General features: G+C 43.9%; 1 protein-coding gene across 2 annotated transcripts in view; it reads right to left on the reverse strand.

Moving 5' to 3' along the window:
* Nucleotides 1–7,262: 7,262 nt before the first annotated feature.
* The window catches only part of LOC122697199 (glutathione S-transferase A4-like), a 42,037-nt gene continuing 24,745 nt past the window's right edge, over nt 7,263–24,554 (reverse strand). For both annotated transcript variants that reach the window (XM_043907729.1, XM_043907730.1), the window contains exons 2-7: nt 17,756–17,861; nt 16,375–16,426; nt 13,685–13,817; nt 12,085–12,226; nt 10,560–10,691; nt 7,263–7,574 (exon numbers count right to left, since the gene is read on the reverse strand). In XM_043907729.1, the coding sequence (XP_043763664.1) occupies nt 7,452–7,574; nt 10,560–10,691; nt 12,085–12,226; nt 13,685–13,817; nt 16,375–16,426; nt 17,756–17,842 (669 nt within the window). In that variant the 5' untranslated portion in view covers nt 17,843–17,861 and the 3' untranslated portion in view covers nt 7,263–7,451. The remainder of the gene's footprint in view (nt 7,575–10,559; nt 10,692–12,084; nt 12,227–13,684; nt 13,818–16,374; nt 16,427–17,755; nt 17,862–24,554) is intronic.

Genomic DNA, 24,554 nt, shown 5'->3' on the forward strand with positions numbered 1-24,554 from the left:
TAGACACACAGCAGGTGCTCAAAGACAGTAGTTATTATGATTATCGTGTCATTGTAAATAGCAGAGGCAGTGGAAAGAGAATTCAAGAGAAAACAGAAAGTGGGGATAAATGAGGTAAGCCAATTGCCCCCATATCCTCTGAAAAGGCTGCTGTCTCAAGTAAATAGAAATCTAGCCAGAAGCTGACCTCTGCTTACCAGGCAGGAACTGCGGATACCCCCAAAGGAGAACAAGTCGCATCACCTCCCCACGAGGCCTCCCACAATTATTATTTTAAGCAGATAAGGAGGTGGACATTCCCAGAAAAGAGAGCCAAACATGTTCTTCTTGACATAAGAGACGCCATCTTGGGCCGAAACCATTTTGTGGTCCAAGCCTAGCCACAATGCTTACCCTTGAACAGGTTTCCGTGATTAATGATCTTAGGGGAAGTAAATGCAGAAACAGAGGAACAGCAGACAAGAAACAATAGTTCAGTGATAAGGCACAGTCCCAGTTCCTTCTTAAGGGATAAATATTACACTTTGATACATTTCTTATAGTTCTGCAAGAACTAAGGCCTCCACCCAGGTGGAAGATGGTATAATAACTACCTTCTGAGAGCCTAGACTGGTTGGAACATAAGAAACGATGATGGTGACTTTTGTGTGTGTGGCCATGCTGTAGGGCATGTGATCTTAGCATGTGAGCCCAACCAGGGATTGAACCCATACCCCCTGCCTGGGCAGTGTGGAATCTTAACTTTGTCTTAAGTCTTAAGACTTAAGTCTTAACTTAACCCATCTTAACTAATAATGGTTTTAACTATTCCCAACATTGGGAAGTCCCGATGTTGATATTTTCTGACCGTCATGACTTCTATCAACTAAAGCCTGGTCTCTGGCAACCTCTGCCCCAATTCTACGCTGAATGATCTTCTGCTCAAGCCCCTTCATGAACATGCATGCACCCTTAGATTAAAACGTCCATAATATTGCAGTTCAGGGACACACTGCTTTGGGAAAGATCCCCAGTGTTCCAGTGTTCTTCTTACTGGGAGATGCTGCAAGTAATAAATTCTTCTTTTCCCGGGCTTTCACTTGATTGTGTCCTTTGGTTTGACACCCAGCAAGAAGGGAACAACAGATGACAAATCTGTTGTGGTATTCTGAGCGCGGGTTGGAAAAGAATTTCCAGATGCAGTATTTGAGAAGGGAGTGAGTTTATTAAGAGCAAGAAGCAGAGATAATGAAAGCACTGCAAATGCAGTGGAGGCAGGGAAACCTGACCCATGGGTTATGTGCATGTGTGGTAAGTCCCTTCAATCACGTCTGAGTCTTTGTGACCCCATGGACTGTAGCCTGCCAGGCCCTTCTGTCCTTAGGATTCTCCAGGCAAGGATACTGCAGTGGGTTGCCATGCCATTCTCCAGGGGATCTTCCCCACCCAGGGATCAAATCTGGGTCTCCTGCATTGCAAGCAGATTCTTTACCATCTGAGCCACCAAGGAAGCCCAGGGAAGCTAGAAGGGTGGCATTAGAAGGTTGGTTAGGGCGCTATGGGGTGAATACCATGGTGGGTATTTTTATCTAATTTGGGGTCAGGAAACCTGCTGGTGATGGTCAGGGAGGATTTTGGCATTGGTTACAGTGGGGTTCAGTCAGTTCTGAAGATGACTTTGGTTCTGGGCTCTGCATCTGTGGGCTCTGCGTCTTGGTACAAGGCCTTGCACCTGGGACCTTAGTATGGGACTCCACAAAATCTGACTCCAGGTGGGCTCTTCATAGCTCTAACCCTTGTGTTCTACAGCCTGTGCTTAGTCATGCTGGTTCTGCACCGTCTATAAAAGAATGCTTCCTGTAATCTGAAGTACACAGGATAGCCAATTCTCAAGGCTCTGACCTTTAAAGTATGATGATATTCCATTCACAGAGATAAAAATTTATAGAACAGAGAACAACATCTGTCTCCTTGGAGATTTATGGGAACACTATGACCAGACCTCCATAGACAGCTGCAAGAACAAAAGCTTTTACCTCCCTCTCGGGGTCTGGTCGGCACCAAGGAGTTTGCAATCACCAGCCACACTCCCATCCCCCTTTAGTATAAAAGAACCCTGAATTCTAACTCAGATAAGATGGTTCTTTGGGAAACTAGTCCACCATCTCCTGGTCTGCTGGCTTTCCAAATAAAGTCCCTGTTCCTTGCCCCAACACCTCATCTCTCAATATATTGGCCTGTTATGTGGTGAGCAGTAGGAACTCTCACACATAAGAGTAACACCACCACCACTACTAGGAAAACGAATCAGTCCCCTCTTCCTGTGGCTGAAATTCGGCCTCTATTCACCAGTGCCAAATAGAAACGCAGAGTCAGAGTTTCGGGTGAGATAGAAGAGTAGATTTTATTGCTTTGCCAGGCAAAGGGGGCCACAGTTGGCTAACACCCTTAAGACTGTGTGACCCATCCTGGAGGGGGATGTGAGTGTTATAGTGTTCAAGGATCAGGGTGTAATCAGCTCATGACAATTCTTGGATCGATTGGCCACAAGGTGAAGTTTCAAGCATCATCAATTTTCTGATTTCAACCAGTTTGGGGTCTACATTCTTGTGGTCAGCAGTTTTCACCTGGAAGGGTCTGCTTCCTGTAAAAACAACTTAGGAATGTGTGTCAGGCCTTTATCTAATCTTTCAGGGAGCTGTGAGTTTGGGGATTCTGCTATGTGGAAGAATTATAGTCTAAATTGTTACCAGTTCCCTAGTCCAACAGCTATTCTTTGTTTCTACATCTTCCCATTTCCCAATCATTAACTCTTGACTCAACATTTTACTTCAAAAGACAAGGACACAGGGGTTTGTCACAGTTTCATTCCCAACCTGGGCCACAGGTCTGGTGGACCTGCTTGTTAGAATGCCCTCATCAGAGGCTGAGCCAAGCAAGGAGGTCCCTGCAGGCCTGGACTCAGTGCTATCAGAGACCATACTGAGGAATGAGATGGGATCATCGCTCCCCAACAGAATCTGGATCTGTTGTATAACGTGTTTGTGCTTGTGTTTTATGTCATTTGTTGTTAACGTTGGAAGAAAAAGTGTCTTGGCCCTGGCAGGAGCAAGCCTGGCTTCTCACCCTCAACCCAGTCCCAGGTCTGGGAATCTTGGTCTTTGGGCTTCTCAGGATCTCAGTTTCCTCACCTGGGCAGATGCAAATGACCACATGTCTCTTGGAAGGTTGCTGAAAGGATAAAAATCATTAATGGATATAGAGCTCCTGGAAGATAGCCTGGTCCGCAGAAAATGCCTGGTAAAGGTTACTTTTTCTCATGACCTTTGTCTAGAGCACTCTCTAATCTGGAGGCAGTATAGTTGGAGCCTGAAGAATCCTTGATCCCTGATACATCTGTACCTATTTCCTGATCCTGAAATCCCTTTTTGATCGGGTAACGCTTTTACCACAGTTAAATATGAGGCATAAAGGACATACTGCAGAGAGAGGTTACGTAAATCTGAGAACTAATTGTGAAGGGGGAAAGGGCTGTAGTTAGAGAATCCAGGAAGAACGGGATCCTGGCTGGCTTCTTCTACATGGATGGCTGAGTGCACAGGGTCCTGCAACCCAGGATCTGTGTCAGCTCCATGGGTCCTGAAACACTGCTGCGTCCTGTGTCACAGCAGGAGGGAAGCTCACCTTTGTTAAAAACAAACAAGACAGAATTTTCCCTGATGGTCCAGTGGTTAAAACCCCGTGCTCCCAATGAAGGGGACATGGGTTCGATCCCTGGTTGGGGAAACTAAGATCCCATATGAGGCACTGTGTGGCCAAACACAAATAAATAAATAAATAAAACCCCTTTCCCTCCCCCACAAAAGAACAGGAAAGAAAACAAGACAGCTTTGAAAAGGAATGACATTCTGACACATGTTGCAACATGGATGAACCTTGGGAACGTTATGCAAAGTGAAACAGACACAAAAGGACAAATAATATATGGTTCCAGCTATTACTGAACCAAACTTGGATCTGCTTGCTTTTGAGCAGTAAAGCCAATCTACTGACACTGGGTTGTGGGGAAGAAAAGTGCAGTGCTTATTTCAAGGCACCAGAGGAATCTAGGATAACTCATGCTTTAAGGCCTGAACTCCCCAATAGGTTTCAGAGAGGCTTTTTTTTTTTTTTTTAATTTATTTGGCTGTGATGGGTCTTAGCTGCAGCAAACTGCCTCTCAGTGGTTAAGACTCTGTGCTCCCAATGCAGGGCACCGGGGTTTGAGTCCTGCTCAGGGAAGTAGATCCTGAAGTGAGGCATTTTTAAAGGCCAGGGGAGAAAGGGGAATCCCAAGGTGTGTGATCAACTTGTGTACAATTTTTGGATTGACTAATGTTGAAATACAGGGTTGTGTCACAGGGATTAACATTATCAACCCTCAGCCTGCAGTAAGTCTCAGGATTAAGCACTCATGGTCATAAGGAGTTAACATCTTCCATTTGGTGAAGGTTTTAGCATCTGTAAAACAACTCAGGAAAAAATGCATCAGAAACTGTTACTTAGGTACTTCAGACAGGAGCTAAAGCAGAGAACCTGGGGGCGGGGGTGTCTTTCCAGGGAAGTCCCTATAGGGTCCTATTCTATTATACACTTCTGTGAGGTACCTAGAATAGTAAAACTCATGGAGACAGAAAACATAATAGTGGTTACCCCAGGGCTGGGATGAGGGAGATGGGGAGTTATTATTGGGTATACAGTTTCAGTTTGGGATGATTAAAATTTTCTGGGAATGGATAACGGTCATGGTTCTAATTCTCTGTATGCTGAGGCCCAAACAAATAAACAAAAATAGGCTTTAACGGCAATAGGGGAGATTCATAGCCACCTAGAGGAGACATTCTCATTTGTCAAAATTCCAAACTCCTGAAAAGGGAGAGTGAGGTTGGTACCAGGATCTCCAACCAGCATTCCCTGGGGTAGAGATCAGGGACCCACAAGGCCCTGCCCTCTATCTCTGGGGACCTGCTGAGTCCACGACCTTCACTTGCCCTTCTCTTTCTGTCCGAAGCTAAGACTCACAGGTGTGGGGGGAGAAGAGGTAGAATTTTGAATGTTTCTCAGGGAGTCATTGTGATTTCTGAGGCTCACTTCCTTGGGCACTCAGAGTTACCCTACTAGCTTGTGTAGCAGGCCCTGGGCCCAAAGAGAGCCCTGTAAGGAAGGAATTATAACAAAGACATGAAGTTGCACTTAATGGGATTACGAGGCAATGAAAATTGCTCTGACATCTGGGCTGAGCTTTTGTCAGTACCTTTGGGGTACATGCCAGGTTGGGCTCAAGCCTAGGGCTTGTGTTCGAAACCCATGAAGCAAAACAAGGCAAAACCAGCTAAGAGCCTTGGGAACCCAATCACGCGATGCTCTGCTTCTCAAGGCAGGTGCCAGGGCAAGGAGTGAGGACCCAGGAAGTGGTTGTTTTTTAAAACCAATCTAATGAGGAAAGGATTTCATCTTTCAGTGTAAAAACCTTCCAAATAGAATTACTTACCAAGACCATGCAATGATCATTAAAAGAAACTGGGTTATAGTTTTGAATATTCCCCAAATAATTTCTTTTTATTTTTCCTTAATTTCTATCAGGTCAGACTCTTGGCTTTGGGGGAAGTCAGAGAAAAAAGTCATCCCACACAGACAGGGCCAGGCTTCTTCTGAGTACCCATCGTTCCCTCTCTTCTTCGTTATCTTTTGGCCATGGCTGCCCAGGTCGGGGATGCGAAGGGGGCCATTTGCTAAATGTGATCCCTAGATTGAGCTTTGACTGACAGGCAGCAGGGTCTCAGGCTCCACTCTGACTGGGCAGGGGTGCTGACTGCCTGGGTAACTGATGAGCAGTCTGTCCTCTGAAGGGGAAGGAGGAATGGATGGGACAGGGCATAGCATGGGAATGGTCATGTCCTGTGGTGGTCTTGAGGAAACTGCAAGAAGTCTGATGAGTCATTAAGTCATTTCACAAATAAGGTCATGTACCGAGGTGTACACGCAGAAACAGACCCAGTGTGCAGCCTGGACAGACATCCCAGTAGCAGTTTAGCGCTGGTAAAGTTGTGTACCGGAAGTCATTGGCAGGGTCCTTGCTCCAGACCAGAGACTCCCGCCCCCACCCGGCAGGCCTGGAATATCACCCTAAAAAGCTCTTCATCCCTCCCCCAACAGAGCCCTGAGCTGGGGTTGAGTTTCAAATTTCACAACTTGGGAACTTAATTATCACCTTTAAAAGAAGTATATCAAGGCTAGGGAAACTTCGGGTCAATTTCTGTAATTATTCATCAGTTATGTTTTCCTGTGGCTTGGACGGTAACAAATCTGCTTGCCAATGAGGGAGACCCAGGTTCGATCCCTGGGTCAGGAAGATCCCCTGGAGAAGGGAATGGCAACCCACTCCAGTATTCTTGCCTGAAGAATCCATGGACAGAGGTGCCTCGTGAACTACAGTCCATGGGGTCACAAAGAGTCATACACGACTGAGCAACTAGATTAACTAACACTGCATCTAATCTCAGTGTCATTGTAGTTGGAATTGTTCAACCAAAGCAAAACCTAGCCTCAGGTATCTCTGTTAAGCGGAATAAGGTTGTCTAATTGTCCATGATTTTTCCAGGGCTGCAAAATGTTTTCTGGACACTCTCTGTCCCCCATGCTTCCTCTTAGGATTAACTAGTGTCACCATCAGCTTACTCCTGATTTGTATTTGCCACTTTTTTCTGTCCCCAATACTCAGAATCATTGTGGGTGTTGGAGAGATCCTGCTCTCTAAAATCACCACTTACCGGTTTCCCTTGTGGCTCAACTGGTAAAGAATCTGCCTGCAATGTGGGAGACCTAGTTTCGATTCCTGGGTTGAGAAGATCCCCTGGAGTGAGGGAAAGGCTACCCACTCCAGTATTCCGGCCTGGAGAATTCTATCGACTGTATAGTCCATGAGGTCACAAAAAGTGGGACAGGAATGAGCAGCTTTCACTTTCACGTCCCTTAATGGTCTTAGTTTAGATGCAAAAAGCAAGAACAGTGCCCTCTGCAGGCCACTGCCTGAAGTATTATTTATATCTGTGTGTCAACCGTGTTAATCGCTCAGTTGTTGTCTGACTGAGCTGAGAGGCTCGTGTGTGTGTGTGTGTGTGTGTGTGTGTGTGTGTGTGTTTTGTATCAACCTCCTCTTAATTTACTCAGAGTAGTAATTTCACAAAAGTTGTAACCATCATCCACAATTGACAAGCTTATAAATTTTCACACATTAGAATGTCTTTTTTTTTTTTTAATTGCATTTACTTGGCATTTGCTGCTGATGGCTTTCTTCTTTTCAGACACATTACTCTTAGAATCTACACTTTGATTACTTGATTATTCCTAGAATCTACACCATTTGCTTTGCTTGGCGACAGGAGCCAATGCTGTAATTGGTTCATTACTCTGCCATCCTAAGACTGCTGCCTTTAGAACTGCAAGACATTCCTGACAACCTCAACATAGTGGCTATCCGGGGGCGGCTTCCTCTGACTCCCAGGCTGCAGGAACTTCTTAATGGTAGGAATGTTGCTGATTCTTGCCTTAAATTCCTGAAATGAGAAATAGTAAAATCAGGGTCTTAAGAGCAGTCACAGCCTTTAAGGGAGCCCAAAACTTTGTTACAGGAGGTGGAAAGCTTAGATCCTCAATTGATGAGGCCTAGCATGTTGAAGCCAAGTCAATCCCTTGAAACATGTTTGCTGGATATTCCTGAGAAAGTAACACAACTGCAGGCCTGTTTGGCATAAGTGAAATTTTCTTAGTGAAAAATCATTGACAACATTAGGTGGTGCATATCAATAACTCTAGAAATTCATATTTTTTGAAGTATCAATTCCTTTCTAGAAATTAATTATAAGAGAATAAGTAAGAGTGTGAGATAACTAAGAATGTTGCCACAATGAAAAACGAAATAATCTATATTTCTCGGAAAATAAAACTGTATATAAATTATGTTATATCCCTAGAAGAAATATGTCAGTAATTTTAAATGATATTTTATATATAAAATAAAGAGGAAGATCCCTGTATTGACAGGGATTGTACTTCATTGTGTTCTTTAGTTAAAAAAAAAAATAGCCCAGGGAAGAACATAATATACACAACTTTCCACTATGTGGGAGATAGTGGGACGAGGAGAGACAAATATATAATTCATATTTCTTGTAACTGCATAAACAGGAATGGGCACTGGATGGGCACACAGGAGCCAATAAAAAAGATTATAGAGGTGAGAACATAGGAAAGCAGTGGTGAGAATGAAATTCCATAGTTTATGCCCTTTTTACACAAGTTCTGATTTTTCAAAAAGATGTGGCTCTACTGCCTAATAAAAGTAAAAGAATATAAAATGATATTGCAGAAGAATATGCTTTGACATGTAAATATATTTATGATAAATGGAAAAAAATGTTAAAAGCAGGCCACAGAACAATATTTAGCATGATGCCATTTGGGGGAAAAATATAAAATAAGAGATCAGGAAGTCTAACGCAGAACCATTTGGTTGGTAGGATTATAGGTCTTTTTTTTTTTTTCTTTTGGTTTATACAAATGTCTTATGTACTTCTTTTGTTGTTGTTATTAAGAAAAGCTACTCTGGAACTTCCCTGGTGGTCTGATGGTTAAGAGTTTGCACTTCCACTGCAAAGGGCGCAGGTTCAATCCCTGGTCAGGAAACTGAGATCCCACATGCTGTGTGGCAAAGCCAAAAAAATGCTCTTCTTGAAGTACAAAACCTATGGTCACCTATTAGAGAAAATCTTTGTAAGGAACTGAAACAGAAGCTAGGTAAGTTCTGGCAGTGTGAGGATTCAGAGAGAGGTCTGAGGACTGGCAGTGTAGCAGGAGAGAGGCAGGCACATAGACACACAGACACACACACACACACACACACACACTTATGTGTGTGTTAGTCGCTCAGTCATGACTAAGCACAGGCGGTACCCTCTGGGCAGAGGCTCTGAGCAACTGAGGGCCTTCATAGCATCAGGTGTTCAAGCTGGATTTAGAAAAGGTAGAGGAACCAGAGATCAAATTGCCAATGTCCGTTGGATCATCAAAAAAGCAAGCGAGTTTCAGAAAAACATCTACTTCTGCTTTATTGACTATGCCAAAGGCTTTGACTGTATGGATCACAACAAACTGTGAAAAATTCTTCAAGAGATGGGAACACCAGACCCCCTGACCTGCCTCTTGAGAAACCTGTATGCAGGCCAGGAAGCAACAGTTAGAACTGGGCATGGAACAACAGACTGGTTCCAAATAGGAAAAGGAGTACGTCAAGGCTGTATTTTGTCACCCTGCTTACTTAGCTTATATGTAGAGTACATCCTGAGAAATGCTGGACTGGATGAAGCACAAGCTGAAATCAAGATTGCTGTGAGAAATATCAATAACCTCAGATATGCAAGTGACACCATACTTATGGGAGAAATCAAGGAAGAACTAAAAATCCCCTTGATGAAAGTGAAGGAGAGTGAAAAATTTGGCTTAAAACTCAACATTCAGAAAACTAAGATCATGGCATCTGGTCCCATCACTTCAATGCAAATAGATGGGGAAACAATGGAAATAGTGACAGACTTTATTTTTTGGGGCTCCAAAATCACAGCAGATGGTGACTGCAGCCATGAAATTAAAAGATGTTTGCTTCTTGGAAGAAAAGTTATGACCAATCTAGACAGCATATTAAAAAGCAGAGACATACTTTGCCAACAAAGGTCCATCTAGTCAAAGCCATGGTTCTTCCAGTGGTCATGTATGGATGTGAGAGTTGGACTATAAGGAAAGCTGAGTGCCAAGAATTGATGCTTTTGAACTGTGGCATTGGAGAAGACTCTTAAGAGTCCCTTGGACTGCAAGGAGATCCAACCAGTCCACCCTAAAGGAAATCAGTCCTGAATATTCATTAGAAGGACTGATGCTGAAGCTGAAATGTCAGTACTTTGGCCACCTGATGCAAAGAGCTGACTCATTTGAAAAGACCCTGATGCTGGAAAAGATTGAAGGCGGGAGGAGAAGGAGATGACAGAGGATGAGATGGTTGGATAGCATCACTGACTCAATGGACATGAGTTTGAGTAAACTCCGAGAGCTGGTGATGGACGGGGAAGCCTGGCATGCTGCAGTCCATGGGGTCGCAAAGAGTCTGACACAACTGAGTGACTGAAATGACTGAACAGATAGCATCGGGGGAGGAAAGGGGACAAAGTGGTCTGGCAGGAGCTGGAGAAGAAAACAACACAAGCAGACCCATCAGCCATGCTTTGTCAGGAAAAACACTCAAAGCACCACAGAAAACGGAAAGCACTAAATGTTCATGGTAAAAATCAAAATCTTCTTTCTCCCTCCATAGGGTTTTATTTCCTAATCATCCTATTCTGTGAGCAGGAGACAATTACCAAAATGAGTGAAGTAATGATTTTTAAAACAGCCTTTTTAACTTTCTTTTGAGATTGGTCTGTAGGCATATTTTGTTTCAGTCTTTGTGTCTGTTTATGTTTCCCTGGGCTCTGGGTGGATGCTAAAACTACCTTTAGCAGAGGGAAGTCGGAAAGAACAGAAGCATCAAGTTCTTCCACCATTAAAATAGCTTCCAGGAGCTGTATGTCTGCCCAGCTGAATTTGTTGCCAACGAGAAAATCCTCTCCGTGGTCTTTCAAAATCTGCAGAAAGAAAAATAAAGAATATCAAATAAAACTAAAGACTATTTTGCCTGGCTAAACGCTTAACAAAAGCATGGGGTTTTTTGTACAGATCAAATTTACTTAAGAATCTTTTTCTTGATAATCTCTGAGAATGCTTACAAGGATAGAGTGAAACTAACACCTTTATGTGTGTGTGCTAGTCATTCAGTTGTGTCCAACTCTTTGGACCCCGTGGACTGTAGCCTGCCAGGCTCCTCTGTACATGGAATTCTCCAGGCAATAATACTGGGGTGGGTAGCCATTCCCCTCTCCAGGGAATCTTTCTGACCCAGGAAGATTGCTGGATCAAACTCACATCTGTGAGAATCACACGACTGAGTGACTAACACCCTTATACATTGCCGTAATTGGCACAGTCTTTTTGGAAATTTGACAGTGATGATCAAGACAACTTGGGTGGTGAAGTGCTGGAGTAGAACTCCCATTATGAGCCTAGAGCTGATTAAATAAAACTGTGCCCACCAGCATGGAAGACACAAAGGTCATAATTAACTAGAATCTGGCTACTACACCACAGATAAGGTACCAGTGGGATACCAGAAGCTCAAACATGAGCCTTTTCACCATCCAGTAAAAAATGAATATAAAAATTCCTCAGGTGATGTTTTGAGTTGCAGATGTAAAAAATACAAGTTTATTCCATAAATAAGGAACAATGGTAAATTTGTTGTTATTCAGTTGCTCAGTCATGTCCAACTCTTTGTGACCCCATGGACTGCAGCATGCCAGGCTTCCCTGTCCTTCACCATCTCTTGGAGTTTGCTCAAACTCACATCCATTGAATCGATGAAGCCATCCAACCATCCCATCCTCTGTCATCTCCTTCTCCTCCTGCCCTCAATGTTTCCCAGCATCAGGGTCTTTCCCAATGAGCCTGCTCTTTGCATCAGGTGGTCAAAGTATTGAACCTTCAGCATGAGTCCTTCACTGCCTTTGATTTACTCCAATTTTGTTTGGTTAGAGGTTCCATAATTATAGGTCATTTATTTGGGGATCCTTATTAAAGTTTTGGTCCAAATGCAGTACAGCACTACCATAGCTTCTGCCTTTTAAGATTTCACCCTTTACTCTTATCAGCAATAGGGGATGTCACTGTCCCCCATCCCTGCAGCCTGGGAGGTAGACCAGGGGACTAGCTGCGCTGCGTATGCCCCTCCTCCAGTTCTCGCCAGCCCCTCACCCCGACTGCCGCCTGGGCTCAGGGGAAGAACTCGGGGGGCGGGGACTGGGGAGGGTCACCCTCGCAGATGTCAGCCCCGCCCTGCTCCCCTGGAGGATCTGAGCTCCCAGCTGTCGCTGACCTCCACCCTGGGCCTCACTGCCTCAGCCAAACTGGATCCCCGCAGCCTACCTTTTCAAAGACCGGGAAGTGCTGGGTTTTGGCTTTCTTCACGACTAAAGCCAGGCTCTCCTCTTTTTCCTCCGGGGGTTTGAACGCAGCCAGCGCCACCATCATCATGAGGTCCAGGGTGCCCTCGGCGTACATGTCGATCCTGACAAAACAGCGGGAACTCTCAATCCAAGAGAAGCCTTTGGGTGAGGGGTTTCTTGATCCACTACTTTTTTTTTTGGTGTGACTAGATACTGGGACAGATGACTTATTTATTTGTTTTTTAATTATTGAAGTATAATTGATTTACAGTGTTGTGTTAGTTTCAAGTGTACAGAAAAGTGATTCAGTTATAAGTACATAAGGCATATTTAGTTTTTTCTAATAGGTTATTACAAAATATTGAGTTTGGTTTGTGATAGGTCCCCTGAATAGGTCCCCGACCACAAATCCAGGAAAATTTTTACTGTTCCAAGTCTTTAAGTTTACTCATTTCCTGTAAAACTGCACTATTCCTGGGAGAAAGAACCCAGCCATGCTCAGCCAGGCCTAGCACAGCGCATAGCACAGAGTGGATGCCTGTGGTGTAGAAATGTAAAAAAGAAAAGAAAGGCCTCAGATCTTCACTCTTCAGTATTTGTGACAAAGCGTGGCAGCTCTCCCATCAGTAGATGGGGTCTGCTGCTTGGGCTGACCTCATGACTCGATTTGACCCAGAAGCTAACAGCTTCTGGGGTCCCAGTTCTGAGCCCAGAAGCTAACAGCCTGTATGCTTTCACTGTCTCTGAGAACCCTATTTGGCTGCCATCAGAACAAGCTCGGGAAGAGAGGACAAGAGACAGGTGGCCACTTGCTCACCAACTGACGGTCAGCCAGCACCCCAACCAGATTCCCCTTGCTGACTACCACTTGACCACAGACCTAGGAGTGAGTGCCGCCAAGATACATCAAGCCTGGCCTGAAAATGCTGACACCCACCCAGATGACCCGTTGACTGGTGGCATTGTTTAGTCACTCGGTCGTATCCAACTCTCTTGCAACCCCATTGACTGTAGCCTGCCATGCTTCTCTGTCCATGGGATTTCCTAGGCTAGAATTCTGGAGTGGGTTGCCATTTCCTTCTCCAGGGGATCTTCCCGGCCCAAGGATCAAACCCTTGCATTGGCAAGCAGATTCTTTATCACTGAGCCGCCAAGGCTTCCATAGACGAGTGAGCAATAACAAGTCCTTGCTGACTCAAGTCCCTGGGCTTCAGGGTGACATGTTAAACAGCATTATTTGCAGTAATAGGTCATTGACACAATGCTCAATATTTGCTGAGTCAGTCATTGCCACCTTCACACAGAGTAGTTTATGAGATCATTTTATGAGAACACACTTTGTTAGGAGTGGGGAGAGAATATGAGAATGTCGAATGCAGACTGCTGTGAAGAGTAGAAGGGGTGTCCAGAAGCAGGTGTTCAGAGCATGCACAAGACATACTGGGGTAGCACAAGCATCTCCCCTTGTCCCCTCGTCTCCTCCCCTCCCTCCAGGCTGAAAGGCCGCATCTGATCTGGGTCTCGGTGTAGGAAGACAGAGCTTGGAGAAGAACCAAGTATCGGCACAGGCACTCTGGTACCTGACTGTCTCCTTCGGGTCCTTCCCATGCAAGTTGTACTTGGTAGCAAGGTAGCTGAGGATGGCTCTTGTCTGTGTCAGCTCCATTCCATCAATTTCAACCAGAGGCACCTGGCCGAAAAGCAGGCGTCCGTCTGTGGTTTGAGCGAAGAGATTAGGTTAAGAGACTCTCCCTCCATCGTTGTGGTCAGCCTGCAGGAGGGTCCACTTCTGATTTTGTTGAGTGATTCTTAGTTTTCATCCAAAGAGGTGAGTTTAAGACTCTGGTTGTTGAGGAAATGCCTACCATTTGTTTCATGGAAAATGTGAGATTTGCTTGATAGGTTCATGAGTTTTTGCATGTCAGCTAATCATGGTTATTTAAGGCTTTCTACATTTGCTCTGACTGTATTATAGTGTAAGTGTTTTTGGTTTTCAAAGTTTCAGGTATATAAGAATCACCTGGAAGAGGTGGTTGTTAAAAATACCCCACCCTCCAGATATTCTTATTCAGGGATGGAGTCTGAATTCTTTAAAAAGTACAACAGGTATCACTCCAGGTCTGCACAGCAACGGGATGGATGTGACAGCAAGAACCCAGGTCCTGGGCCCAAATGTCAGCTTTGGCCCTTCAAGCCCTGTGACTTTAAGCAAATGACTTATTTGAGCTCCAGTTTCCTTTTCTCTAAAATAGCTGTAGTATCCATCGAGCAGGATTTTGAAAAGATGAAACATCATAAGTAAAACACTGAATTCTGTCAACAATCAAGGTTCAGTAAAATCAAATTTTTCTTCTTTCTGAATGAACTGCCTGTATAAATAATGCATTTAAAGATGTACTAAAATAGTACTTTTTCATGGAGTCTTGAAGGAATGAATAGCCTTTCAATTTTCATTAACACCTGTACATTAATGAGAATAAGGAACTTTACCCAAGAGTCAGATTTCACTAGCGCAATTGCAAAGGCCACTGTTCATTTCCCATGCTTCCAATAATTGACCTAATGAGACGTGGGAACATGATGGCAGAGAACTAGCACAGGACACCCCAGTGTCCCTGTCTTGGGGTGATGGAGGACTTTAGACACGTCTTTAACTTCTCTGAGCCTGTTTTCTGATCTGTAACAGTATCTGTCCTACCCACTTTACTGAGTTTCTTTGGGCAAGATCATACTTCGGAAATATCAGTACTATTTTTAGCCAAGAGCCTACTAAACCTCCATTTCCTGAGGCAGTTCTACATTTGCCCAAAACTGAATGGACATCTAAAGCTGAGCTCTATGTTGCTGTTTATGAATGATGCAAACAGCCATTAGAAATGATCCCTGCTTCTAGGAGCCGATGATCCTCTTCGGAAGATTGAAGAAAATCTCAGATCAAGAACACAGGAGAGGACATTTGAGATCCTTTAGTTCAGTTTGTTCATATTACGGACAATGCACTGTGGAGGCCATTGGGGCAGTGACTTGCTCGGACCCAGAGGGGACAGCTAAGCCGGCAGAAGGGGGCCTCCTGACTCCCAACCCAGTGCTCTCTCTGGCTGCCCCTGCTTACAGAGGGCAGCAATGCCCAGGAGGCTGTCCTCAACAGCATCACAGACCCAGGGAGGGATGGAGGGTTCCCTAGGATTTCCTGCATTTCTAGGGAATGCTAGGAATGCTAGGGAAATCCCTACCGTTTCCTACCAGATTGATCATGGAAGAGTTTATACAACAACATCCATTTATTTATTCAATGCATAGGTATTTAACCACTATTATGTGACTGTCATTGTTTAGAGTAAAACGGGGCAGAAATGAAGAGGAAGAGGGGGAGAGGCACTTCAGAGGGATTCTAGATAATAAAGGTCCTGGATGAGAATTGGGGAAGGGCTAAGCAGGTCTTCCCTCTCCATGAGATTTCCTGGTACTTGGCAGTCAGGACAAGAAAGATTCTCTTATTGTATGGCAAGGAGACAGGATGGAGAGACATGAAACGCCTTGCCCAAAGCCATGCAGTTTGTAAATGGCAGGTCTGCTGATGACTCACTGAAAGTCTTTCTTAAAAAATAATTTGTGGTAATTTCATGACTGCTTATCAGCAACAATAGGGACCCTGGGTTTCTTTAGATAACGAAAATAACATTATGGCTGTTAGAAGTAGGACTGGGGAAGTATCAGTCTTCTCTCTTAGTGGGAGAAAATCGGGGAATTATAGGGATTAAGAACTTCTTCCAAAGGTAATCAAATTTGGATCTTTTCTATAGTTATGATTCTACAGTTGTGACCTGGTAAAATGATTTCTGTTAATCTGCTAAAACCACTAAGAAAAAGTGAATATGAACTATGAGAACCAGAGAATATGTTAGATCTAATTCATACTCCCTTTTGCTCCCTCTCCTCCGGCCCACTGGATCATTGTGAAGGATACTCGAAGGCTTCTCTGGTGGGATGGGGATTATTGAACCAGTTGGCACTGGATCAACCCAGGCTATCGCTAAATTGAGGCCAGAGTCATAACCTACTTGATACATTTTTATGAGGCTAAGGAGGCAGAGCCAATGACACATTTAGCTCTATGCTGGGGGCACAGTGAACAGTCAATGTTAGCAATCAGGCTGTGTGCCTTTTCTAATGGTTGTCATTCTAGAGTTCTGTGCTGAAACGAATATTTCCGGGAACATATTTTATTTTATTTTTCCCATAAGATAACATTAAATAAATCTAGGCTCACCCTTCTGCAACTTCTCATGTTGTTCTCTTGTTTCAAGAAATTCTTCTTCAAACTAAAAAAAAAAAAAAAGATACATTATTATAAACCTAAGGTGAGAGAAAGAAAGAAATGCCTACAGTATAACAGTATAAAATTCCCAACAGCTTCCAGAATGAAAATTTCATAAAAATTAGTTTAAAAAATTAGCACCTGTTCAAGAATTTGTTACTGAGAGAATGTGGCCCTCTTTTAAGTGGATATAAGTGTGTTTTCATTTCCTGCATAAACATACAAATTCATTTTCAAATAAAAAATCACCTTGAACCAAAAAAAAAAAAAAAAGAAAGAAAGAAAAGACCGCAAAGTTATCAACTACCATGTAGCTGAAAATTCTGACAGACCATGCGTTTAAAAGTAGCTTAGGCTAACATGTGACTGGCACCCCTTCTTGGATGTTTCCTGATTAAAGGATATCCCCAAGCCCCCATTCATATTTTTCCTTGTCTTCATCTTAGCTCTGCCTTCTCTCCAAACTCTTGCCCTCTCCTCCAATTGCCCCCTGATTTTTCCTCTTCCCTTTCTTCTCTTTTTATCTTCTCTCTTTTCTGCATCCTCTTCCCTCCATATCAGGTCAAGTTAGGCATTTCTTTTTGCTCACATACTCAGTGAAAGGGACCCAAAGATCATTACTCAGGTGGGGGTATCATCATTTACTGATGGAGTTTCCAGAACTTTTGTAGGACAGAGTAACTTTTTGTACACCAAACCTTGAGATGAGGGGTAAGATAAGGGGAGTAAAATAAAGCAAAATAAAGAAGATCCTAAGTCCCTGTTCTAGAGGAGGTGGCATTCAAATAGGGACAAGGGAGTCTACACCTGCATGAAACAGAACAATTCCAAAGGACTTGTAAAAAAATTATGAAAAAGTCAGAGAGAGGGTTAAGAAAAAATACTGGAGTTAGGGAAAGATCCCTGTGGAGTAGGCCTTTAGGAGAAGGGTCAAGGGGTGGTGGGCAGGCTGCAGCTGGGCCTGAGGTTCCAGGGGACAGCCATGGGTAGAACAGGACTGAAGTGCTGACCAGAGTTGGAAACACCCTGGGAAATGAGCTGGTCTCAACTGAGAGAATGATTCAAATGTGAGTCTCCTCTCTCTCCTCAGATTTGAGATCCACCAAGATCCTTCCAGGCTCAGGAAGCTTCCAGAACACCTCCCCAGGCTTCTCCCTTCCTACCTCTGTTTAAGCAGAGGACTGTGATCTCACCTTCACCTCAGGAAGGCAGTTGGAAAGGGAAAAAGTGGATACAGCTTGAAAGGCACCGTCCTGACTTTTGAAAGGTGAAGAGGACCACTTCGGTCTCACCCAGATTACCGCCCCCTGCCATTTCCCAATCAGGAACCAACCTCCACACCAGCTGCAGCCAGCAGCCAGCGGATAGACTCCATCCTGCCTCGGCCACAGAAGTACCAGAGCTTTGGTTTGGCCGCCATGACTGCTGGCCTGGGTTTTCTGAAGGGCAAAAGAAGAAAATATGTTTAAAGAAAAAACTAGCACAGACTATATGGTATATCTCCCCTTAATTCCAAAACTGGTGAAACAAAACTATTATTTAGGGATGCATACATAGGAGGCAAAAGTATGAAGAGAAGCAAGGAAATAATTATGACAGACACAGATGGTGGTTACCTCTAGTGAGGAGAAATGGCGGCTGTGATTGGAGTCAGGGTATGGGGGTTCTGGGATGCTAATAACATTCTGTTTCTGAAACAGAATTACTAATTAGCCTTTATAATTGATCTTTAAACTGTATAGAAATACTTCTGCACTTTCCTGTGTGTATGCTCTAGCTCACAATTTAAGAAATAGGAAAAGAACAAACAAACCAGTTAAGCCCCAAACTGCCCTGCATTACGTGCTAGCCAGGATCCCACTTAAAGTGGCTGCCTATGCTAACAAAACTCACAAGGAAGTAAAAAATCAGAATAACAGTAGTCAGTTTATGATGAGAAACATGACTGTTAATACCCACAATCATATGAGAACAGAGTCACTTGGGTTCTCAAAGTCTTGCAGGTTTTTTAAGCCATTTCCCCCACAACCAGCCACTTCTCTGCATTGGATTTACAGTTTAACTCTTGGAGAAGTTTGATTCCTTTCCTGCTGTCTTGCCACTTCCTGGGCACTGCCTATGTTTGGTTGTCAAGATTCATTCCTTTCAAACTACCTGGTTAGCTCCTGCATGGCAATTTCAAGAGCTTCTTGAAAACTCACCACTGTATTGTCCTGGGAGACACAATGATTAAAAAAGGTACCACAATTCTCTGATTAGAGAAGCTATGCTTAAGTCCAGCAACTCACTACTAACAAACCTTGAAACGAATTGTACAATAAACCAAATGTGGAGAAAATATGAGAAGAGGAGACAGTGACTATGTCTTCTTCTTAACCTCTCTCCAACAAGATAACTCCCGAATCCTCTGATCTCCTGGAGCATCCCTTGTAGGATGATTAAGGACCAGATAGAAGCAGCCCCTCACACACTCAGAAATCAAAAGGAGGAAGGTGCAGCCAAATACACACAGTCGGTTCCTGTGCCCGGGACATTCACATCCAGACGGCCAGCTTCCAGGTCCTGATCATGTGTCAGGAGGCAAATGAAACAGGCAGCTGACAAATGGTTCCTGGCTCAGAGGATCCCCTCCAGGTCTGCAGGCATTCTGCAGCTTTCAGATAAAAATCAAGCAATACTGGTGAAGTCAAATGCCAGTGTCTCACTTGGGAAGCTCCGTCTCTCCTCTCTCTCTTGGGCGCACAGCGCTCTCACCATTTGACCCCTCTCTACCTGTCCTGAGAAACAGGGATGAGAATGTAAGTCAAACTGGGGCTGCTCTGAGCTTGCTTCCTGTCATTCTGTCTCCCTGAAATGTTTGGTCCAAATTCTGTTTGAAATAAACCCAATGGGACAAAGGAAATCCTGGTAAACCTCTTTTCATAGTGATTCTATTCTGCTCCCCTAGTTAGCCAAAGTTGAAAGTTACCCTTTGGTTTAGAAACCGTGGATCTAAATACAGTCATCTCTGGTAACTTCCAGATAGCTGTTTCTGAGCAGTGGGTGCTAAAGTGTAGGCTGAATAGTCTTTCTTCTGTCTGGTTATTCTCTTAGTGAGATGAAAACTCACAGCCCTGGACTGCTCATAGGAGATGGGTACTTCACATGGCCACCGAGTGTCATGACTTGGAGGCTCCAAATTATGTATTAGTTCTTGTCAAGAGTGAGCTACCAATGGTACAGAACTCTCTCAGACAAAAGGACTGTCAGCAAAATGCCATCCTAAAGGTATTAAGAATGGGGACAAGCTTCTTGTTGGCATGGCAGTTGACATTCGAAGGGATGTAGAGCTATGTGCCTTGGAGGTGAAATCAGTGAGAAGCTGCAGACATCAGACAAGCGGACAGCAGTCTGGTGTCAGGAATGGAATGAGGGGAGAGTCATTAAGTGAGAGGGAAGCCTGAGCTCCATTGAGTACAACCTCCTGGATGTGGGTAACAGCCCCCCGGGCCTGTCCAAGAGAATGAACAGTGAGAAAGCTTGTGACCGAGCAGGAAGTTGTGGGGACTTCTGGGAACAGACCGCTTTTCTCCTGTCCTCTGCAGTCACTCCTTTCTAAAGTACCTGGCTAATAGCATCTGATGGACATTGCTGAGTTGTTTTACAGATGCTAAAACCACCACCAAATGGGAGAAACTAACTACTTGACGATCATGAGCACATAGGCCCCAGACCTACCAGAGCCTAAGGATTGATAATGTGATACCAGCCCCCGCCCTCACCTGGCCTTTAAAAATGCTTTGCTGAAATCCTTCGAAGGGTTTGGGCTTTTTGAGCACTAGCTGTCCTGGACGCCTCGCTTGGTACCCTGCAATAAGTGTGACTCTTTCCATCACCACAACCCAGTGTCAAGAGATTGGCTTTACTGAACATGGGCAAGTGGACCCAAGTTTGGATCTGATTCTGTTCATGTACAGCCTGCTCTGTGCTAGACATGGAGTTGGATGCTCAAACAGAAGTGATAAGTGAGTGTGACTATTCCCATCTTTCAAAGGCTGGGGGCTCTGCACTTTAGAGTCATGAGTCCTCACTATTGTACAACCTTATTCCATCTCTTTAGGCCTCTGTCTCCTAACCCTTAAGATGGGGGTAGTGGTTGTACTCCCTGCCTCAGACAGTTGTTGTGAAGACCAAGGATTGAAAAAAATTAATAGATAAAATACCATACCATAATGTCTCACCCATATCAGCTAGAGTCTTCCATGCTTAATCAAATTACAGGTGGATGTGGTATTTTCTTAGAATTTTTTATGCTAAGATTGGCTTGTTTTATACATGATTTATGTTTGTCACAAATGCAACTGATACTTGTAAAAGAGAGCTAAAACTTTTGGAAATTTGACCAGATATTGCAATAGAAGATATTTAAAATGTAAAAACTGGTGTGGTTTTTGCCTTCGTTTGTGATTATGAGGGTAATTGGAACACGTGCATGGTTTGCTGCTGTAAGGAAGTGTATCTGGGAATTTTACGTGACCCTTTGTGTTCACAATTTCCCTCCCCCACCCACTTACTTCTGCCTGCCCCTTGAACATTTTCAAGACGTGTAGGAGGTTAAAGGATGAATCACTCCCCTCTCCATCAGCACCTCCAAGTCTTCCCTGGTGCCCAAGGGAGCCCCTAAAGCCCAGGGTTACAATGAAGGAGAACTCACTTCAGATAAACAGGACCATAGCCTGAAATCTTGCCTTCCAATCCAAAAGAAGGAAACTTTTTTTTTTTAGTTGTTAGTAACCAGCCACCACTTCTTGTAAAAAATCCCAGCAAGTGTTCATGTGCCCCATTGATGGCTGCCTCTAGCCAACCAGCCGCTCTTCCTCACCTCTCAGCCCGCGCTCCACAATGTTCCGAATTGGGCTCTCAGGTGAATGATGGAGTCTCAGCAGGACTCTGGTCCCCACCCAAACCCTCCCAGGAGGAGCTGTTCCTTCTAGAATGGCAGAGACAGACAAGGGGCCCAGTACATCCTTACAATCTCACACCATAGCCCAGGATGAACTGCTCCCCTGGATTCAACACCACAAATATATTAAGCTCCTGGTAGACAGGAGTCATGGCATAGTTCTTCCCTCTCCTGCAGAACCAACCTGGCATTATCCTAGACATATGGCAGCTGTCATCTCAATGCGCTGCATAGAGAGACCGGTTTCTTCATTTGTTAATGTTGGGTAGTTAGAATAGGGAAAAGGAGTCCAAAATGGCGGTGGCTAAAAGACAGGAAGGGAAAAGGCCGCGAAGATAGAACAGAGGAAATTCAAAGGAAGGTTGGAGGACCGGAGTGAGGACTTCAGGTAGAATAGCGCTCCTGCCTAAGCCAATTTGCATAGGACAGGCCCAGGGGGAAGGAAAAACATATAAAAAGAGGAGCCAAAGGGCTCTCTCTCTCTCTTTCCTGCGCGATGGGGTGCTCTTCTCTTCGCGTCTTTGGATCGACATGCCCTCACGCCTCGAAGATGGATTTTCCTGCTATCTTCTAAATAAAATAGAGCTGTAACACTGAAATGTAACACTGATTTCTCTAAGAGCTATAACACAGTCTGTTCGAGACCTGAGAGTATAACATGGTCTTTCCAAGACCCGAGAGCTGTGAGGGGGCTTTAATGTTCTTCACTCCAAATCTTTGTTGTGAAGAGACAAAGAACCGAGGAGCATACACTCGCCTGACATTAAGATTTCTGTGTTTGAGCTTTCACTCTTTCAACATTAAATGTTTATGGATCTGCTTCTATGGCTATAGTCCTAGGTTGCACACTCCAGGCATACAAAGATAAGTAAGGTGTGGTTTCTGCTGTTGAAAACCTTATATCTAGTGATGGAAATATCCAGACCATGAAGAGGTAAGTCAGAATAAGTGTTTAAGAAGAGCATAATATAGTATTACAGGGACAGGGCCTTACAGATTAGGTATATATAAATATGTTTGGTTCCTTGAGCCCCACCCCTTCCTACTCCCAAGGCATTATAGATTAATGGCCTAAACCAACTCCTTTAGTCCTTTATCCTTGACCTCTAATGAATTTCAACAAAGATTAATTTCAAACCACAACTTGGTAACACAGAGGCCCAAGTTTATGCTTCAGAAAGTAAACCCCATTCTCACTGTTTTAAAAAAAAGTACATTGTCAAAGCTTGAAAGAACAGGTGTGATGGAAATATTCATTCTGTTTGTGGGAAACAAAGAAGCCAAGAACAAAAGAATTCTTTCTGAATTTCATCCCAAACACAAACAGATCTGAGAACACAGCCTGCTGGAAGAATAAGAGCCTGAGGGGTTGTGCTGAGTATAAATTCACTCCCATCTCTTCAAGTCTGCTTTTTATGTTGACCTTGACCAACAGGTGTATCCTGAACTAAATACACCTTGTTCCCCAAGTAGACTCCTTGCATGACTCCTTTTACAAAAATGATTTTATTTATTTATTTATTGTGGCTGTGCTGAGTCTTTGTTGCTATGTGAGCTTTTCTCTAGTTGCAGGGAGTGGGGGCTACTCTCGAATTGTGGTGTGAAGGCTTCTCACTGTGGTGGCATCTCTTGTTGAGAGGCACAGACTCTAGGGGATGTGGGCTTCAGTAGTTGCAGCATGGGGGCTCAATAGTTGGGGCACCTGGGCTTAGTTGCTCCATGGAGGGCTTAGTTGCTCTGCGGCACGTGGGATCTTCCTAGATCAGGGATTGAATCCATGTCTCCTGCATTGGAAGGTGGATTCTTTACTGCTGAGCCCCTGGGAAGCCCTCCCCACATGACTCTTTTGACATTGGGAATTGAGACTTGTCTCTCAGGGGTGTTGAACTTCTACTGTGTGCGGCTTTACCTGAGGTGAGCAGGGCTATGCACATCCCACTCAGAGCCCCAGGTGCCTAAGGCAAGCTGGGCAGAAAGCAGCCATGATGGTATGACAGCCTTTAGATATTCGGTGTGTGGTCTTTCAGTAACAAGCATGCCCTAAATTTCTTTTTCTTTCTTTTTGTGACCGTAAATTAAGCAACGACTTATGTGATAAAATACAGAAAGCATAAACCACACATTTTAAAAAATTGCACTTACCAGTATTTAAAACTTTGCTTTTCAAAAGGCATTTTTTAAGAAAAAGAAAAGGCAAATCAACTATTGGGAGAAATTATTTACAAAGCATACTTGATTAAGGAACTCATCCAGAATATATAAAGAACACTTATACCTCAATAATAAAAACAAAAACCAACACTTAAAACCAGTGGACAAAAAAACCCCAGTGGGCAAAAATTTGAGCAGATAAAACTAAAATTAAAAAAAAATTTTTTTTTAGAAAATGTAGAAGAACATGTATCTGAGTCAGGCTCTGGATATCAGGAGAAGCAAAGACCTATGTCTAGATTTCAGCTCCTCTTCTCACTTGAGTAAGCTTTTTAAACCTCTCTCAGCTTCAGTTTCCTTAGAGTCCCTAAATCATTTGTTAGTAGTAGAAATGTGATAAAGTGTACAAACTGCCGAACATAGTAAGGACTCAAAAAATGGCACATGTGCCCGCAAACACACACACACATGCACACACATCTATATCTCCAGATTGTAGCAACAGTCACATATGAGAAAAAAAAAAAAATCAGTGGAAGTGGAAGGCATTCTTTAAAAGTGTATTTGTTGTTGCTTTTGCTTTATTTCTTTGGCTGTGTGGCATGTGGGATCTTAGTTCCCTGACTAGGGACTGAACCACGACCCCTGCTGTGGAAGCACAGAGACCTAAACACTGGACCACCAGGGAAGTTTCTAGAAGTGTGATTTTGGACCAGCAGCATCAGCTTCATCTAGGAACTTGTTAGAAATGCAGAATCTCAGTTCCTGGGCCAGATCTACTGAATCAGAGGCTGCATGCTGGGAGCCAACACACGAGACCCTACCCATGACAAGGTCATGAGGGAGAAAACCTCACAGGCAAGGCGGATCAGGTTTTCAGGGGTTTCGAAAAGGCCAGCTCATGAGATCCCACCCATGACAAGGTCACGAGGAGAAAGCCTGACAGGCAAGGCAGATCAGGTTTTCAGGGATTTCGAAAAGCTGCCCCCGGCAGCTCACCTTAAAGATGCTATCTGTCTTTCTGATGCCTGCCTCAATA

This window comes from Cervus elaphus, chromosome 7 (genome assembly GCF_910594005.1).
Source record: "Cervus elaphus chromosome 7, mCerEla1.1, whole genome shotgun sequence".
NCBI lineage: Eukaryota > Metazoa > Chordata > Mammalia > Artiodactyla > Cervidae > Cervus > Cervus elaphus.